Source organism: Onychomys torridus, chromosome 21, assembly GCF_903995425.1.
Source record: "Onychomys torridus chromosome 21, mOncTor1.1, whole genome shotgun sequence".
NCBI classification, from domain to species: Eukaryota; Metazoa; Chordata; class Mammalia; order Rodentia; family Cricetidae; genus Onychomys; species Onychomys torridus.
In genome coordinates this window covers 23,379,504-23,399,601 of record NC_050463.1, presented here as the reverse complement: position 1 = coordinate 23,399,601, position 20,098 = coordinate 23,379,504, and the positions used below count along the sequence as shown (strand labels likewise).

The 20,098-nt window shown below is 45.3% G+C and overlaps 1 protein-coding gene across 4 annotated transcripts in view; it reads right to left on the bottom strand.

Annotated features, from left to right (window-relative positions):
* Map4k3 (mitogen-activated protein kinase kinase kinase kinase 3) overlaps window positions 1–20,098 on the bottom strand; it is a 156,865-nt gene that overhangs the window by 103,082 nt on the left and 33,685 nt on the right. For all 4 annotated transcript variants that reach the window (XM_036170533.1, XM_036170532.1, XM_036170534.1 and 1 more), the window contains exon 2: window positions 1,269–1,326. In XM_036170533.1, coding sequence (XP_036026426.1) covers window positions 1,269–1,326 — 58 coding nt within the window. The remainder of the gene's footprint in view (window positions 1–1,268; window positions 1,327–20,098) is intronic.

The following is a 20,098-nucleotide window of genomic DNA, read 5'->3' as shown; positions in this document are numbered from 1 at the left end:
TTAAGTCCGGGGGACTTTGGACTCACAGCCATTTCATCAAGTAACTTCTACTCCTGATTAAAAACTAAAAGCCTGATGAAAAATCCTCAGTTGTACTCCCGATTTCACCAACTTCAAACATCTTTCTTATAAATCCAATAGTAGAGAAGACAAAAATTCTACTGGTGATATTAGAAGGTAATTACATGTTAGAGAACCTTTAACTGTATCTACCTGAAATGTGTTCTGTGCTCATGGTATTCTCCTGTGTTGAATCACAATCAATCAATACAGCCTTCAAATTTCATTTTCATGACACTTCTAAGAATGAGCTAAGTCAAGGGTAGACCAAGCCTAACAGAAGGTGGCTTGGTTTTGCACCTCAGAATGTTGTGTTATATTTCAGCTGGCAAAGTCTAGAATATTATCTGACAGTTCACAGGAAAAGCTGGTCCATCCCTGAAAATAAAGTCTCTGAACAGAGTTCTGTTCATTCTGGAGCTAAAACATGAAGTGCTGTGGGCTGAGTCCATACATCAGCATAATTGCTTGCCTACTGCAGGAAGGAGAGAAGGAGAAGGTTCTGAGAGAGGATGTGTATGGAATTATTGCAGAGAAAGATGTGGACTTTAGGATGTGGGGAATCCAAAGGAGAAGACAGAGCAGACAAAACACACAGAGAGGTCCTAAGGGGCTTCATAATGAGCTGCTCAAACCGTAAGGGATATTAGATATTAACCACACACAGGTGTTAAGAGCTGCTGAGGTCTGCTGAGAAACTCAGGACCCAGAGCAAGAGGCCAGGAGACAAAGAGCAGGCCACAGCGTCCCAAATGTCAGCCCAGTTCTTCCCACTGGACTGCACTGGCCCCTCACAACAGGGCAGTGCTACCTGGAAATAAATAAACCAGCATAAGCTTATCACTTAGTCCAGGGAGTCCTGAAGAAGTCAGTCCCCTCAGGACAGCCTCCCCTTCCCACAGTTACCAACTGAGCAGAGCGTACGCTGGGCTCAGAGAGGCAGAAGGAAGAGACGGCCGTCTCTCTTCCCCACAAAACACTGAGAAAGAAGAAGAACGGTAATCAAACATTATTAAAAGAAATTTTAGCTGTCTGATGGTCAGGCCTGTGATTTCAGGTCTTAGAATGCTGAGGTAGGAAGATCAATGGTTCAAGGTCAACCTGAACTACAAGGACCATTTCAAAACACCAAACTATGAACAATGGAATTACCCTGTGCCACCCAGTGACTTTCTAGCAGAAAGAAACATCAATTCCAAATGATTTACCTGGTTCCAGTTTTATCACTTTAATCGCCGCTAATTCTCCAGTGCTAACATTCCGAGCCTAGAGGAAGAAGAAAAAAATGACCATGAAAACCTGTATAGAAAGACATTTAGTTTACTGTTTATTTCAATCACACAGAAATATGTTAAAAGCAGGAACTGCAGAACCAATCTACTTTACAGGCAGACAGCACTGTGTCCTTCATAATGAATTCTAGCACGAATTTAAGTGTAAACTTAACACCATAGTAGCTGGCACTGTTCTCTCTGATACTAACACACACAACTCTCACAGCATCATAAAGTAAAAACCAATACTATTCCCATGTTGCAAATGAGAAAAAAGAAGCCAACAGGAGTGAAAACATGCTTTGGTCATGCAACTGGCCAAGTGGGAACACAGATTCAAAGCCAGGGCGTCTACGTCAGACTTCACAGTGGATTCCTTCAGGCATTACACCACAGAGCTCTTCCCGCAAATGCTACAACTATGGAGTGAGTTGGCATTAAAATCTTTCGTGAGACTCTAAATGTGAAAGCAGCCCCCTTGTGCCCCTTCAAGTCCACATGTTGCCAGTAAAATCAATGTATTCAAAACAAGCCACTCATGAAAAATTAAAATTAATTTAAAAAATCACCTCATGGGGCTGGGGATGTGGTTCAGCTGGTAGAGTATTTGCACAGCATGCCCAAAGCCCTGGGTTCCACCCCCAACTTGGTATAAACCAGGCATGGTGAAGGCAGGAGAATCAGAAGTTCAAGGTAATTCAATATCTATAGAGCAAGCTGAAGGACAGCCTGGGTTATATGACATCTTGTGTCTAAGGAAGGAAGGAGGGAGGGGAGAGAAGGGAGGGGAGGGGAGGGGAGGGGAGGGGAGGGGAGGAGAAGGAAGGAAGGGAGGGAGGGAGGGAGGGGAGGGAGGGGAGAGAAGGGAGGGGAGGGGAGGGAAGGGGAGGAGAAGGAAGAGAGGGAGGGAGGGAGGGAGGGAGGGAGGGGAGGGAGGGAAGAGAAGGGAGGGAGGGAAGGGAGAAGGAAGGAGGGAGAAAAGCCAATCCCTAAGTTGGCTGTCATGGACATGTCTACCAACCCTAGCACTCAGGTGGATTGCTATAAATTATAGACCAACCTGTGCTATAGCCATAGCACAACCCTCCCTCCTACCTCAAAAATCAACCAGATTAATAGATTATGGGTATTTATAACTGTACATCTAACTAAGTAGAAACTATTTTTAAATTTGGGTTTTAAAAAATGGCAGTAAATCTTTACCAATTTAAGATGCTATAATAATTGGGTCAGAATTTTCAAAATGGTATTTTAGCTGTTTACATTTAATTAACTTTACATCAGTCTAAAGAAAAAACACATGCAATTCCATGACTGAGAGGAGATTTTAGCATATGCCCAGGATTAGCCGCAACACCCTCTTTCTGGTAGACTGGGAAAATCTGTCAATCACCTGACAGGAGACAGTGACATTAAGGAACTCTTTTAAGAGTACCAAGGCAATAAACAGTATCAGCAAAGGGGCTGGAGAGATGCTCTTGGGCAAGCACTTGCTATGCAAATGTGAGGACCAGAATGCAGTTCAGCTTCCCAGAATTCCAGAGGCTAGAGCAAGCTGGAGCAAGCTGGCTAGACAGACTAGCGGGAATGGCAAGCTCTGGACTCTGTTAGGGACCCTGCCTCGATGTATAAGATGGAGGGCAACTGAGGATGACTCCAGCCATCCATTCTGGGTCTCTGAACACACGTGCATGCGTGTCCACATGCACCTGCACACACCTGTGTCCCCATCCAGGAAAGCATGCATGTGCAGCACACACCTGCACATCACACAGACTCATCCCCTCCACCACCACACACATAAACAAACCAGCAAAGAATCCAAGCAGGTAGATAAGAGGCAGAGCCATCACTAGGAATATAAAATGTAGACCCTCCCCCAAAGGGCCGGGGAGATGGCTCCCTGCGGAATGCACTTGCTGCACAGCTATAGGACCTGAGTTTGAGTCCTTGGCACCCTCGGAAAAGGCAAGTGTAGAAGCCGAGTGTAGCTGTGCGTGCCTGTAATCCCAGCACTAGGCTGATCTCTGTCTCAAAAAGTAAGCGGGAAAGTGATAGAAAGACACTGATGTCAACTTTTGGCCTCAACACACAAATATACACAGATGTGCATATGCACCTGCACACACTCACACACGTACAAATACACTTACATACACACTACACACTATTTTTTTAGTCGCTGTGATGGTACACACCCTTAATCCTAGTACTTCTCTTAGTGGGAGGGAAAGGCAGCTGAGTCTCCATGAGTTCAAGGCTAGTCTGGTTTGCAAAGAGAATTCCAGGTCAGCCAGGCTACAAAGTGAGACTCTGCTGCCTAAAATTTAAAAAATAAAAATAAAAAAGATTCTGTGGTAGTTTGAATGAGATGCCTACATCCCACCCCATCCCTGCCGCCGCTGTATCTTTCAGCCATTAAATCCTTGGGTCCCCAGTTGGAGGGGTGTGTCACGGGGACGGGTTTTGAGGCTTCCAAGGCTCCCGCCATCCCCAGTGCACTTGGTGTCTCCTGCTTGGTTGGAGGTGTGAGCTCTCAGCTGGTCCGGCCACCATCGTGGATGCTAACCCTCTGGAACCCTTACGTCCAATTCGGTACTTTCTTCTAAGTTGCCTTAGTCACGGTGTTTTATCAAAGCAACAGAAAAGTAACTAAAACAACCTGCAGGGAAAATTCACTTCGAAACCATTTCTTCAGGGACTGAAGAGAGGCTCAGTGGTGTGAGCACTGGATGCTCTTGCAGAGAATCTGAGCACCTACCTGGTGGCTTACCACTAGCTGTAACTCCTGTTCCAGAGGATTCAATGCCCTCTTCTGGCCTCCACGTGCACCAGGCACAACACAGAGGCCAACACACACACACACACACACACACACACACACACACACACACACACACACACGTTAAAATTTTTCAGTATATAATCTCCATAACTAACAAATAAGATGCTCATTTTAGAGTCAGCAGAAACCAGATCTGAACACTTCAAGCCAAAGTGACTTTCCCTTAAGTGAGAGAGACCTCCCAACAGCACTAAGTAAACTGTTCCTTTCTCCAGGAAGCTATACACATAAACAAGGGGCTCAGAACACCCTGTAGGAGGCCCCTTAACAAGGGCAGGGGTAACACAGGCCTCTCTCCAGTTCCATCACAGAGTTTCTCAGACTGCCACAATATGGTGTTCCCCTCCCCCTCTGACATCTAAACATCTGCAAGTAAACAAGATGCTACATTCCCACCCCCTGCGTCTTAAAACGGCACCTTTCAAAAGTCTCACTTGTCTGTTGAATCACAGACAGTGTGAAGTTACAAAGTGCAGCTCACTGACCAGAGGTGAAAATTTGCTCCCAGTGACCACAGGAGGGCGCACTCTGTACTGACAAAGTCGCACACGATGGTGCTGCACTTGGCTAAAGACTGACTTACACAGAGTTCTCACTAGCAGAAACTCAGCCGGGAAAACTGTGACAGTCAACTCCTGGTGAGCAGGTGACTAAGCCACTATTTAGTACTCCCTGACTTATTAACACATTTCAGAAAGTCGGCGGAAATCTTGCTAGAAAGTAACAGTTCCCAACTCAGGTTTCTTTGGGGTGAAATGAATTATGGTTCTTTGGAGTGGATAAAACCCCAGGCAGCTAGAGTGCTCCTGCTCTTCTTGCTTCCTGAGATGTTTCTCAGCACGCAGCTTATTTGGCAATCCTGAGATACTTCACTATGTGTGTGTGTGGCGGGGGAGTGAGAGCCCCAAAGAACAGTCCGGAAACTTCCATTTCTGAGCCTTTCCTCACCAGAAACCATGTTATACATGGAGGACTTTTAAAGCACTATGATCATGTAGCACAGTCAAGGCTGCAGGCAGGACACTGCAGTCCTTGGGATGCTGAGGCAGTAGGACAGTGCAGTGTCAAGACCCTACCTTAAAAGAAATCACTTACTTGAGAATGAAGTCAGTATTATCTCTAATATCTATTCTAGATTTACTCTACCAAGCTCATGCAATTTATTTTTCAATGAGCATAGTTAACACTCTAAGATAAACATGTATGAATGTTTTAGTAAGCAATTCCTCATACTTCTTAAGGGCAGAAACTGAAGAAAACTGTGAGCACCTAGTCCTGATCTTTGGCTGCATCACTGATCAGATCGCCTCTACATGCCCCCAAGGTGAGGATCTGCTCATGCCCCCAAGGTGAGGCTCTGTTCACGATCCCAAGGTGAGGTTCTGCTCACTCCCCCAAGGTGAGGCTCTGTTCACGATCCCAAGGTGAGGTTCTGCTCACTCCCCCAAGGTGAGGTTCTGCTCATGCTCCCAAGGTGAGGTTCTGCTCATGCCCCCAAGGTGAGGTTCTGCTCATGCCCCCAAGGTGAGGTTCTGCTCACTCCCCCAAGGTGAAGTTCTGCTCATGCCCCCAAGGTGAGGTTCTGCTCATGCCCCCAAGGTGAGGTTCTGCTCATGCCCCCAAGGTGAGGTTCTGCTCACTCCCCCAAGGTGAGGCTCTGCTCATGCTCCCAAGGTGAGGTTCTGCTCACTCCCCCAAGGTGAAGTTCTGCTCATGCCCCCCCAAGGTGAGGCTCTGCTCATGCCCCCAAGGTGAGGTTCTGCTCATGCCCCCAAGGTGAGGTTCTGCTCATGCCCCCAAGGTGAGGTTCTGCTCATGCTCCCAAGGTGAGGTTCTGCTCACTCCCCCAAGGTGAGGTTCTGCTCACTCCCCCAAGGTGAGGTTCTGCTCATGCCACCAAGGTGAGGTTCTGCTCACTCCCCCAAGGTGAGGTTCTGCTCATGCTCCCAAGGTGAGGTTCTGCTCACTCCCCCAAGGTGAGGTTCTGCTCATGCCCCCAAGGTGAGGTTCTGCTCATGCCCCCCAAGGTGAGGTTCTGCTCATGCTCCCAAGGTGAGGTTCTGCTCATGCCCCCAAGGTGAGGTTCTGCTCATGCCCCCAAGGTGAGGTTCTGCTCCTGCTTCCAAGGTGAGGTTCTGCTCATGCCTCCAAGGTGAGGTTCTGCTCATGCCCCCAAGGTGAGGTTCTGCTCATGCCCCCAAGGTGAGGTTCTGCTCATGCCCCCAAGGTGAGGTTCTGCTCATGCCCCCAAGGTGAGGTTCTGCTCATGCTCCCAAGGTGAGGTTCTGCTCACTCCCCCAAGGTGAGGTTCTGCTCATGCCCCCCACAAGGTGAGGTTCTTCTCATGCCCCCAAGGTGAGGTTCTGCTCATGCTCCCAAGGTGAGGTTCTGCTCACTCCCCCAAGGTGAGGTTCTGCTCATGCTCCCAAGGTGAGGTTCTGCTCATGCCCCCAAGGTGAGGTTCTGCTCATGCCCCCAAGGTGAGGCTCTGCTCATGAGGGGTGCACAGCGCTGCTCTCCACTAATACAACACTTTCCTGGACCACTTTCAGACAGAATCCACATACACAATGTTTCCCCTTCACTGCAGAATTCACTGATGTGTATTCACATACTTAAGAGTTAGGGGAGCACCACATTTTCATCACCTCCCCGCCCCCACCAAACAAAACAAAACCCTAGACCTACGAGCTGTCAGTCACATTCTCTGAGTGTTCTGGACATTTCACTAAATGGAACTGAACAATATGTGGTTTCTGGTAACTGGTTTCTTTCACTCAGTATGTTTTCAGATTCACATAGGTATTACTGCCAAATAATATTCCACTGCACAGAAATCCATTTTCTTTTTCCACTCTCCAGCTGAAGGACATATGGAGTGGTAGTTAATCTTCAGCATCAACCCGACTGGACTTAGACTCCCCTAGGAGACACATTTCTGGGCATGTCTGTGGGTGTTTCCAGAGTGTTACATGAAGGAAGAAGGCCCACTCTGACTGTGGGTGGCATCATTCCACAAGCTGAGGCCCCAGACTGGACACAAGGGTGAAGAGGAGGAGGCCAGATGAGCATTCCCTGCTGTTCTTAGGTAGGAGGAGGAGGAGGAGGAGGAGGAGGAGGAGGAGGAGCCGCCGACCCAGGTCTATGCTTCCAATGTCATGGAGTTACCTGCCACCCCACCCCGCCTTCCCATCCAACTCTGAGCCAAAATCAACCTTTCCTCTCCCTTAAGTTGCCTCCTGTCAGGTGACAAGAAAAGTACCTAAAACACATAGGTTGTTTCAGTATTTGTCCTTATAAATACTACTACTAAATATATGACCATGTAAATTTTTGGGTCAATCTGTTTCCAATTCTCTTGAATATATATACCTTAAATGTACTAAGAAATGTTGGGCTGTATAATAAATATTTTGGTCTGATACTTTGATGAGCTGCCAAATTGTTTTCCAAAGCAGCTAGCGTGCCTTATATTATTACCACCAAAACATAACACTGCAGTCCCCACACCTTCGCAAACCTGCTACTTTGAAGGTTTTACTTCAGCTCTCCGAGTGTGGATGCCCACCTCTGCCTCTTGAATACCGGCATTACAGGTGTGCACCACCATACCTAGTTTATCCACTTAAAATGCTATCAGTTGTTTACACCTTAAGTTGCACACTCCATATGTTTTCTCACATTATGAGCTGTTTTCCTTCCCCTCCCTGGCTCACTGGAGCATCACCAGGCAAGCACATTACTGCGGAGCTCCCTACGCATGGTCGTCTCCACTCCTTGATGCACAAAGGCTTTCATTTTGATCAAGTCCAACTTGGCTTCTGTTTTGCCACTGTTCTCTCTCTCTCTCCTTCCCTCCTTCCCTCCCTCCCTCCCTCTCTCCCTCTCTCCTCTCTCCTCTTTCCTCTCTCTCTCTTTTCTGAGACAGGGTTTCTTTCTCTTAGTAGTCCTGGCTGTTCTTGAACTCAGAGATCTGCTTGCCTCTGCTGGGATTAAAGCATTCGCCACCACCGCCTGCCCGGCTTCTCTGTTTTTCTTGATAGTTAAAAAAAAAAGCCAGAGTCACAGATCTCTTTGCCAACAGTCTTTAGTTTCCACCCTTATATTAAGGTCAATGATCCACTTTTAGTAACCTTCTGTATGGTGTTGCACCGTAGGGAGTTTCCAATTTCATTCTTGTGCATGTGGATACGAAGTTGTGAAATACAGTATTTTTAACTTCAATAAAACCCTTTATTATCTGGCCCCCACCTATCTTTCTAGTCACTCCCAAATTTGTACTTTATGCTCTGGCCAAACCAAACACATTGCGGTTCCCCAGGACTAGCCACACTTTTACCCCAGCCCCCTCCCCTGGGCCTAGATCCCCAGACCTCATAGAGCTAGATCCCAACCCCAGTCTGAGGTTAGCCCTGACCCTGACTCTTCAACTTCTTTTCACTCAGGCATACCCCAGCCCCCCACACTCCTACAGATCCTAGGCAACTTTTCTCAAACTGGAGAGAGCCTGATGAGAACCCTGCAGATGGACAGTTTACAGCTCTGGAAAACTCTTGATTTGAGATCTGTTTGAGAGTCGGGTTTGGTGAGGGAGCTGTGGGAGCTTTCAGATTAGACTAGTTTGGGAGAAGACTTCTCCTGGGCTCATTTCACACTGCTGAGTTATGTTTGAGTACAAGGAAAGTCCTCTGCATGTAGGAATATAGGCATGCAACATAATCAAGAAGCATTGTGATTGTACCTATGAGCATGCCAGGTACCACAGGAAGTATCAAGGACAGCCATTTCTGGTGAAAACTGACCACTGCTGGGAGCTGAGCACCTGGAACTTTCAACACTTACTATGTAGAAAAGGAGATGTTCAATGTGAACATGAAAATGGGATATGAAATGACAGCTAAGAAATACAATAAAACATGGGATAGACCTGGGAAAGTACTGGCTACTGTGCCCTCTTCCTGACCCCTCTACCCTAAGCAAAAACAAGAAGGTTGAAGAGACTTTCTAAAATTCCTTCTAAAACAACGTTACAACAAATAATTTTATTCGAAACAGATTCCAAATAGTAACCCAGGTGGCAGGCTATAGAAAAACCATATGTCTAACAAAACTAAAAACAAAAATACAAAAACCATTAATATTAACTCTGAATCAACAGATTTCAAGTGGGACCCGGAAATCTGTACCTGGAGTTACCAAGCTACTTCTGATGCACAGTCAGGTCTGAGGACTGGCCACAGACATCTGCTCCATTTGAGCTTTATAAGACGTACCTCAACTTCTGGGTCAGATGGCTTCCAGATGATGATGCCAACTGAGATTTGAAAGACAGGAAGTGAACAATGTGGAAAAGGGGTGAGGGAAAGGCACAGAAATAAAGCCTTGGAATTTTCAAGGCCAAGGGGAAAAACCAAACAAAATCCAGACTATTTTTGAGCACTTGGGGAGGATAAGCACAGGGTGTGGCCCGCATACACCCTTTCAGAAGGAAATGGATAATCCACACTCACTCCTGAAGGAAGGAATACTCCTGTTGCTTTTCCACAGTTAATTGCACCAGGTGTGTGCCCACCGCAAAGGAAACCAGTTCACAGGAGAACAACAGGACAGTAAATGTCCCTGGTTTACTCAGGACACTCCTCCTGTAGGTACACTGCCCATCACTACCATTAGTGGTAAGTTTTCAGACTTCTACAATTAAAATTAATTCATGATATGCTTTAAGGTCATCCTACTTGAGAACCTTGAATCTTGTTTTTTTAAGATCTATCTATCTATCCAGATATCTATCTATCTATCTATCTATCTATCTATCTATCTATTTATTATGTATACAGCATGTATATCTGCATACCAGAAGAGGGCCCCAGATCTCATTACAGATGGTTGTGAGCCACCATGTGGTTGCTGGGAATTGAACTCAGGACCTCTGGAAGAGCAGTCAGTGCTCTTAACCCCTGAGCCATCTCTCCAGCCCCGAGAACCTTGAATCTTATCTAAGGATAAGAAAACATGCCTGTTTTTCTAATTAAAGTTTCACTAGTATACAGCCCTGACCATTTGCTTAAATCCTATCAATGGCTGCTTTCTCCAAACAATGGCAGAAGTGAACAGCTGAGCTGGAGATGATACAGTCTGCTGACCCACCTTCGAAAACAGCACGGCAGTTGTCTAAGAACACTGTCTAATATAAGAACTCTATGCCACCTGTACTTATGCTCAACTGAAAGCTAATAAAGTGAAAAGCTGAACTCTTCAACTGTATGTATATATGCAATAACATTTAAGACTGGAGGCTTTCCATTTTTTTATTCTGACAATAACATGGATTGTAGTAGGTAGAATATAGCTTTAACACATACACAGATACCACCATGACCATCCGGACACAGCAAAGCTCCATGCTCCCTTGGTGCCAGCACAGGCCTGTCTTTCTGGAACAGCACGTAAGTCACTCATAAGCTGCCTCCTGCACCAACCGTAGTGCATTCATCCTTTTGTTGGAACTGAGATTCCAACACTGTTTACCGGTTTACCCGTCACAACACTTCCGGACAGGAACAAATTGGGTGTTTGTTGTTTACTTGAGTGTGCACATACACCCCTCCAGATCTGAGGGCTGAACTCAGGGCCTCAAATATGCTGTACCCACAGTCGGAAGGATATTTAGGCTGTTTTCAATTTTGGGCAAATATGAACAGCGATCGATCCTACAAACACATGTGTTCAGATTATATACGTACTAAGGCATGGGACTGGGTCAGCTAATGGAAGGCACATGTTTAACTTTCTAAGAAATTGACAAACTACTTCTAGAGTGATGGTACCACTGCTCATTGCCAGCAGTGACCTGAGGCTTCCAGAAGCCCATCTTTGCATTAGTCGTTATGATAGATAGCTAAAAGATGCAGTGGTGTGTCATGGAGCCTTCAGTTTGTATTTCGCCAATGAAATGACACTGAATATCTGATCTGCCATCCTTTGGAGGGGCATCTGTCTTCTAGTCCTTTGCCCATGTTATAATTGGGTTATTTTCTTATTGGAGTCTGAGTGTTCTCTACACATTCTAGATACAGCTTGTCATTTATTGGAGCAGAATGTTAGGGACTAACGCGTGCATCCCTACCCCACTCCCAGGTATACGTTCAAGTCTTCACCCACAGTATCTTAGAAAATGACCAGATTTGGAGACAAGTGGTTTAAACATAACTAAGGTTAAATGAGATTGTCCGGGTCAGTGACCTCTTTTCAGAAAGAGGAAGACACACTAAGATCACAGGCTCACAGGCAAATAGGCCTGTGAAGGCACAGCAAGGAGGCTGGGGGCCACCTTGTTTTGGCAGTCCTAGTAACTGAAGACCCAGCACACCCGGTGGACTTGTCCAGTCTGTCTCATTTTCTTTTGTGGACTGGCTTGGGGTCATTCCCAGACCTTACTGCTTACGTCCAGATCCAAAGATTTTTCTCCTCTATTTTATTTGAAGAGTTCTGCAGCTATATTTAGATTTATTTATGACATCTGAGTTCATTTTTGTTTAAGGTACTTAGGTGGAGGTATTTTGTTCGGTTTTGCATGCCAAAGTCTAACTGTCCTGATTCCATTTATTAAAAAAGACAATCCTCCTCCATGGAACTGCCTGTGTGGACAGTTGCCCTGCATGTGCATGGTTTCATTTCTACACTCTATGTGGATCTTTATTTTGTGGTGACTCCTTACTTATGACAGAGTCTTGCTTCGATTTCCTCCAACATCTTCTGGATTGTTTGGCAGACAGGTCTCTGTCTCAGTTTTTCTCTGGTTTCTCATCAGTTTTTAGAGTTGTCAGCAGAGAGATCCTGTTATTTTCGCTTAGATTTTAACAGCCACATGTGGCGAATCAAGGCTGCTTTAGATGGAAGTATGACACTGGAGACACTGAGAGGCACCCAGGCAGTGGAAGTGACTCCATGTGGTGCTGCCATCAGGGCTGAGGGGAGGGCGGAGCTCTGAAGAAACAGTCGATGTGATGGAGGACAGTGAAGAACAGAGAGCAGAGGAGATGTGCACAGGAAACGGAGACCGAGAGAAGAACACCTCCACACTGCCCTCATCCCTGAGGACTTTCCAGCTCCATGCCATGTCTCTCTCTCACAGCCTCTCTTTTCTAGATTAATCTCAATGGCTCTTCACTTCTTGAAACTAGATAATTAAAGATCAAAGTTTCTAGAGCTACATGATCTTCAAAAAGAGAGAAAAATAGATACAGATGATCACAGGAAGTTTAAAAATGTAGTTAGCAGGTAATGACTAGATATACTCCTAGAAAATCATCTGTGGATGACAAAACAGAACAGCAGGAATGAGCAAGTTCAAAGACTTATTTTTATTTCTATAATTCATCTTATTTTGAATTCTCAAATTTAAAATGGACTTAAGCCATATCAACAACACTCAAAAAATTTTTTTCTATCCAAACAACCTCTTATAATTCTACATGGTTGTGAATCTTGATTTTTAATTTTTTTTAAATGTATATGGCAAGGGGTGGATATGTGCACATGAGTGTATTTTGCCTGCAGAGGGCAGAGGTATGGGATCCTCTGGAGCTGGAGTTACAGGTGAACCACCTGATGTAAATGCTTGGAATCAAACTCAGGTCCTCTGGAAGAACAATGAGTGTTCTTCACCACTGAGCCATCTCTCCAGCCCCTCAATAATACTTTTAAATGCTAACTGTCAGATCACAAGTGTCAACTAATAATGTAGATGGAAACATGGAGGAAAGGAGAAGCAACCAGGTTACCAAGTACCAGCTTCCTGTTAGTGAAACATTTCCAGCCAAGTAGTATTCAGGCTCCAGGACTGTAACAAGCTGGACTGCAGCTCAGCCTGGTAGTGGAGTCTTTGTGTAGCATGCATGAGGCCCTAGATTCAAACTGCAGGACTGCTTACAACAAACAAAACCACTCAAGATTTGGCTTTGGGAATATGTTAGATGAGATATAAAAAGCTTCCCATTACAAGCACCTAGATATGGGGCTGGTGGGATAGCTAAGCAGGGAAAGCTGTCTGTCTGCTGCCCAAGATGCACGCCGATCTGATTGATCCTGGAGCCCTCCTAAGGATGAAGAGTTGCCCTCTGACCTCCACACACATGAATTTAAAACAAAACTACTTGAAAGACAAAAGTATGCATGAGTAACCCTTCATTGAGGGGGACATCACCCCATGTGTGTAATAGGAGCATTTCAGGCTGTCCCAATACCTGGAGAAGATAACCGAATTCAGAAGGTAGATCCCACACATCCTGCTCAGGCTACCAAATACCACAGAATGACAGCCCTGGCCAAAATGGTTTGCAAGTTTGGTTGTATAACCCAGATCTGATGTGTTGTGTGGGCTGACTGCCTAGGATGGGGGAACGAGAGGTCTCGGGAAACCATTAGCAGGTGGGGAAGGGCCTTAGTTCTGTGGAGTGTGTCCATGGAAGGAATTATGGAACAATGTCAGGTTCTCTGGCTTTCACTCTGGCTATGTGAACATTTCCCATGCTGCTGTTAGGCTGTGGTGGTATTTTAATTGTGCTGAAATGTGATTTTTATTTGTATGTTAATAAATAAAGTTTGCCTGAGATCAGAGGTCTGAGCCAGCCAGGAACAGAAGTCAGGCAGTGGTAGCACACGCCCTTAATCCTATCACATGACAGGTAGAGTCTCGGTGTGGTCAAGGACACAGCCAAGCGTGGTGACACATGCTTTTAATCCCAGTACCAACCATAGAGACCTGGAGGTCTGTATAGACAGGCAGTGACGAGGAAGTCATGTGGCTGGGCTTACAGCCAATGAGAAGGCAGAACAGAAAGGCAATAAAAACACAAGTCACACAGGAAGAAGCTCTCTCTGGGGAAGCAATGGCAGCGAGGTGGTAAGATAAGGCTCTTCGCTAGTTCTCTGATCTCTTTGGCTATTACCCTGTATTTGGCTCTGTGTTTCTTATTTAATAAGACTGTTTAGATATTTGTCTACATTAGGCCCTTGTAGAAACCAACACAACCATCTAGACTTCTAGTCTAGTATAGTCTAGATTAAATAAACTTTTTTTCTTTATAAAATTGACCTGCCTCAGGTATTTCATTACAGTAGTGGAAAACAGGCTAATACTAGTACCTACAATGGTAAATATTGTGTACACCTACCAAAGAATAGAAGGAAACAACTCAATACAGAAATGAAATAACTCAATACAAATTACTTGTTGATATCACTTAAATAAGACTTTTACCTTCCATATTCACATACACAGATCCTGAATTGATAGTATGAGGTGAGTTCCAAGACCTATGATATTATTATCACCCAGGTGACTGATTCAATCAATTGTCCATCAGTCAGACACTGAATGGGGTCCAAAAGACCCCCACTAAAGGGCAGGGCTCTGGAGGAACAGGTGTTCAGGACTCAGGAAATAAAGAGTTTCTATGTGCATGCACATCATCAGCTATTCCCAAGTCAGAACCTGGAGGGTTAGCAGGGAAGTATTCCTCAGTGTCAACAGCTATAAAAGCAGAAAAGTGCTTTCCTGTTACATAAACTTTTCTTGCAATACTATAAATGAAAAAAAAAAAAATACAGTTCACGGCCAGCCTGGGCTACCAAGTGAGTTCCAGGACAGGCGAAAAGCTACACAGAGAAACCCTGTCTCGAAAAACAAAAACAAAACAAAACAAAACAAAAAACCACAACAGCTCAGAACCTGCATAAAGTAATCCAACTCACAGCCTTTAAATCAACCACATATGCACATGGTGGGGAGGTCTGTTTGCAGAAACTCAGTCCACATTTGACCGTCTTCCCTTGAGCCTTGCCCCACCAATTCCTGTCATCTGGGATACAGTGATCACAGAACTACACAGGGAAAACTTTCCATGGCCCAGAAACCCTGCAGATAATGCACACTGGTTCTTCTTCCCGCAGACTACGCACACCAGCACACAGAAAGGAGGCTGGGGAGAGAGCTCAGCCATTAGCAGCATTTGCCCCTCGTCCAGAGGACTTGGCTCAGTTCCCAGCATCCACATGGCAGCTCACGGTCATCTGTAACCAGGAACACATGTGATACATATACATACACACACACAGGCAAACACTCAAAACATTAAAAACAAAACACTTCCCTATGGGCTGAAGAAGAGCTGGTTCAACACACACAATTAGTGACTCAATGCCACCCAAATTCTAGCTCCAGGGGACCCAATACTTCTGGCCTCTTGTCCCCACACACAGACACAAATTTAAAAAGTAGTAAGTATGTCTTTTAAATTTAAAAAGTAAGTAAGTAAGGACCACTTCCTCGTCCTTCTGTTTATTGACATTGGAGTTCAGGTTTGCTGCCCTTCAGTCAGGATGTCTGGCCACCTCCGCCTCCACCTGCTCACCTGCTCTAGCTAGAGGAAACTAGTGAGTGTGTTGGAAAAGGTCTTTATATTCCATTAGAGGGCTCATTGGTGGATGAGCAAATAAAATGAAAACTGGGGCAAAAAGGTAAATTAAACTTACTACTTATGTACGCGGATAACGACATGATTACTAAAACACAAAGTACACTACCCCATAAAATCCTGGTCTCCTTCCTAGCCTTCCGTGGGACCACAGCCACACAGGGAGGACAGCAGCGCGCGCGGGCACACACACACACACACACACACACACACACACATACACGCGCGCGTGCGCACACACACACACACACACACGGGCACATACACACACACATGCAGGCACACACACATACACAGACACACACACACACACACACACACCACACGCGTGCGCGCCACACACACGCATCACACACGCAGGCACACACATACACGCACACACACACACACACACACACGCACATACACACACACACACACACACACACACACACACACACACTGCCTTTATGCAGCTGCATTCACCGTCGGTCAACTACGGTCAGAAAATAAACTTTATGATGGGCGTCTATATCTATCTAAGAAAAAGTAATATATGGCTATATGGATGGATAGTCTGGCATGTGTGCGTGAGCACGTGTGCACACACACAGCACTTGGCACTATCTGAAGTTTTCAATACCCACTAAGGGACTTGAAACACAACCCAGCAAATAAGGGGGTAAACCATGTGCTGTAAAATTTAGCACCTATGCATTTCAGAACCTCATTTTTATCAGTAGTAGCTAAAAATTCTATTTTTATAAAAGTTTATATAACAGCAAACTTCATTTTTAAAATTTAAAACCCCTTATCTCAGATCTGAGATAAGTAAAAACAAAAACAAACCAACAAAAAAGCCTATGAATATATTCAGACTTGCGAAGGTGGGATATACATCTTTTATTACAAACAGTGGAACATGAAGGTGTTTCCATGATAAAAAATCTTGAAGTCAAACTAGATGAGCGCTAATCTGATAAGCTCCAGGACACAACAGAGACCTTCTAGTCATGCTGTGCAAGGGTTTGGACTCCTTCTCTGGCCTGGCAGGGGCTCCCCTACACTCAGTCCTCCTGTTCCCAACATCCTGCAGTGGCATCTCATCTGCTCTTGTTCGGCTGGCTTTTACTTCGGGACAAGAAGATGGAGTCAGGGAGGGCAGTATGGTACACTTTGAAGGGCACACGTCTGGAGCAAGCTCTAAGGTCACCTGATGAAGAAGGGACAACATAGTTCTGTTTCCTCCAGACTACAGGTCTCCAGAGCAGAAGTTAGCAACAGCTGCCCCTGTTTCTCCTGAAAACTCCCTGCGGGTTTGGGTTCTGCTGCACTTTTAATCCAGAGTCCAGAGCAGTCCCCAAAGGAGAGACAGAATAACACAGCACCACTCATCAACATCGGCGGACCTGAGCTCGCCGGGGCTGCTGAGAACCCAGATGGCACATTTTCAGATACACCATCAGAGCTCGTCCAGATGGACAGGAACAGGATGGGAAGAACAGACTGTAAAGAAGACACTCAATTCTGAGGGCAGGATGATGGAGAATAAGATCGTGAGGCCAAATGTACAACAGAGAAGCACGGTTGCAAACAAATACCACCGCCAGGTACCAGTTTGATGCAACACTATGGCTCTTCATGGCAAATCTGGCACGGGCCTTGACAGGCTGACACAAGAAGCGGAAGCAAGCACCCTCCAAAGCTTCTCACACCAGGCTGGGAAGAGGACTTTTCTTGTGTGGGTCACATGGAGACTGGATCCATGAAACTCTCTCATTAGTCTCCCAGAAACAGGAAGTTCATCCAATACAGATGAAATCACTGTTTGTCTCTTAAAAAATTAAACCACCCCCGTTATAATTATAAAAGCGGACCTCTCACAAAAAAATGAAAGTTAATCAGTCCTCCATGCCATGAGTCCACTAGACCCTGTAGCGGATACTTGGGGAATTACTGCCGCCGTAGCGCAAGTGTACGGGCTGTCATTTCTGCAGAACAACTATCTACACAGCATTTCCTTTATGATTTCAAGTGCAGATGCTCACTAAAGTATTCGGGAGGATATACCCAGGCAAACATGGTATTTTATGTAAGGCCCTCAACCATATGTAGACTTTGATACCTGGTCCCCACAGGGAGGCCAGAAATGATCCCCTCAGACACTGAGAAGCAACTGTACATAGACTAAAGAGCAGGAGATTCCTTTGCTTTGCTTTTGGTTGTCCCCAATTAGAGGAACAATTAGAATCCCTTTGCAAAGTTTTATAACGTCAAGAAAAATTGATAGGCAGATGGTATGTGCCAGGTAGCTACAAAGGTAAGTAGCATGATGATGGTTCATATGCATTGGTAGTTTGAACCCCAACTCCATCATTTATTACAAACATATACAGAACTACTTATTAAATGCATGGCAATGGGCATATACATAACATACTTATTACATGCATGATAATGGGCAAGATTCTTAACATAATATGCCAGTTTTCTTATCTATAGTGAGACATAATAAATGGGGTAAGCCGAATCACAGGGCTGCTGTGGAGCAGGTAAGTCAGGATTTACAGAAAAGCCATGAACAGAGCAGAAGGTAGCCATGAATCTGAGGCTAGCCTGGGCTACAGAGCTGCCTTGACTGTGTGTATCAGTTACTTTCCTGCCGCTGGGACAAAACGCCCCAGCCAGACCGCTCAGGAAGAAAGCATTTGGAGCAGGACGCCTTCAAATACAGCACAAGCAGAGAGCAGGAGCTGCAAGTGGGGAGCTCTCAGAAGCTCTCAAAGTCAGACCCCAGTGACACACTTCCTCCAGCAAGGCTGCACTTCTGAAAACTCCCAATCAGCACCAGCATCCGGGGACTATGTGTTCAAACACCCAAGCCTGTAGGGAACATTCTCATTAAAAACCACACACCATGTACTTTTTTTAAAATTCAACAATTCAGTGTATCTCTAAAACCAAGAGCAGGATGGGTTGTTTGGGGGAGGGGGGTTGCTTGGCTTTCACTTTTGTCTCCACTAACTTAACTCAGGGAAGCTGCTTACAAATGTGTAATATGAATGTTTGCTGTGATAATATTTACAACACAATTAAAAATAAATGGCCATTGTTTTAAATCTAATCAAAACTGTGATAAACTCAGGCAATGGCTGACTGTATGTGCTGATGGAGAGAAATGTCTTTAACACGGCACTGAACTAGAGGAGCGAGTTGCACACTGATACAATTAAAACCAGCACATACATCAACATACCATATAAGAGTCCATGTATGCTTAGAAAAGTTCTGAAAAGACACATATTGGACTGGAGAGACGGCGCAGTGGTGAAGTACCTGACACACAAACATGAAGACGAGAGTTCGAATCCCCAACACCCGTGTAAAAGCCAAGCAGGCTTTGTGCTACCTTGAACCCCAGCACTCAGGACGCAGAGCCAAGGGACCCCTGGGCAAGCAAGCTGGCTGGACTAGCCAGAATCAAGTTCTGAGTTCAGTGGACCCACCTCAGTAGAGGACAACAATTCGAGGCAATGCTGACTTCGGGCCACCAGACACACAGACACACACACACACAGACACACAGACACACAGACACACACACACACACACACACACACACACGCTTATCCAAATATGTACACACCATACACATGCAAAAAATTAAAATTAATAAACATATCAGTAACTAGTGCTCAAATATGGGTAATAAGTTAAGGTGGCATAGAGAAAAGGGGCCTCTTCACTCTGCCAACTCTTTTTAAAGGTTTATTATTGTTATTTATATGCTTGTGTGTGTGGATGCCTTCAGCCTGAGGAGCTGGAGTTACAGGCAGTAGTACACTGGTAGACATGGGTATGGGGATCTAAACTCAGGTCCTCTGAAAGAGTACTGAGAGAGCACTTAACTGTTAAGTCCCCTCTCCACCCCTCACTTTTAATTCTATTATTCAATTTTGAAAGCATGATTGGAGGAAGGGGGAGGAACTGTGTAAAAAAAAAAAAAATGTTTTAACAACCTGTAAAAGTTATTTAAACATTATTCAGTGTGTGTGCATGTGAACAAGAGAAACTGACGGTGTAGTTTACCAACAATTCAACACTATCACCATTATTCAACGTGCAGGCGGATCCAGATCTCTGGAAGCTTTCAGCACGCTGTAACTGGCACAGCCAGACAAAAGCACACAGGTCTCAGTATTGTGGTTGTTCATGAAAACATGAGAGTGTCCTTAGGACTTCTAGTTAAGAGACAGTAACATTTATATGAGAAAATGCAACTACAATAAATCCCAGTCAGTAACCTTGATGCTCTGAAGCAAGCGTATTTAAAGATTGAGTATTTTGCCGGGTGGTGGTGGTGGTGGTGGTGGCGGCGGCGGCGGTGGTGGTGGCGGCGCATGCCTTTAATCCCAGCACTTGGGAGGCAGACCCAGGCTCATCTCTGTGAGTTCGAGGCCAGC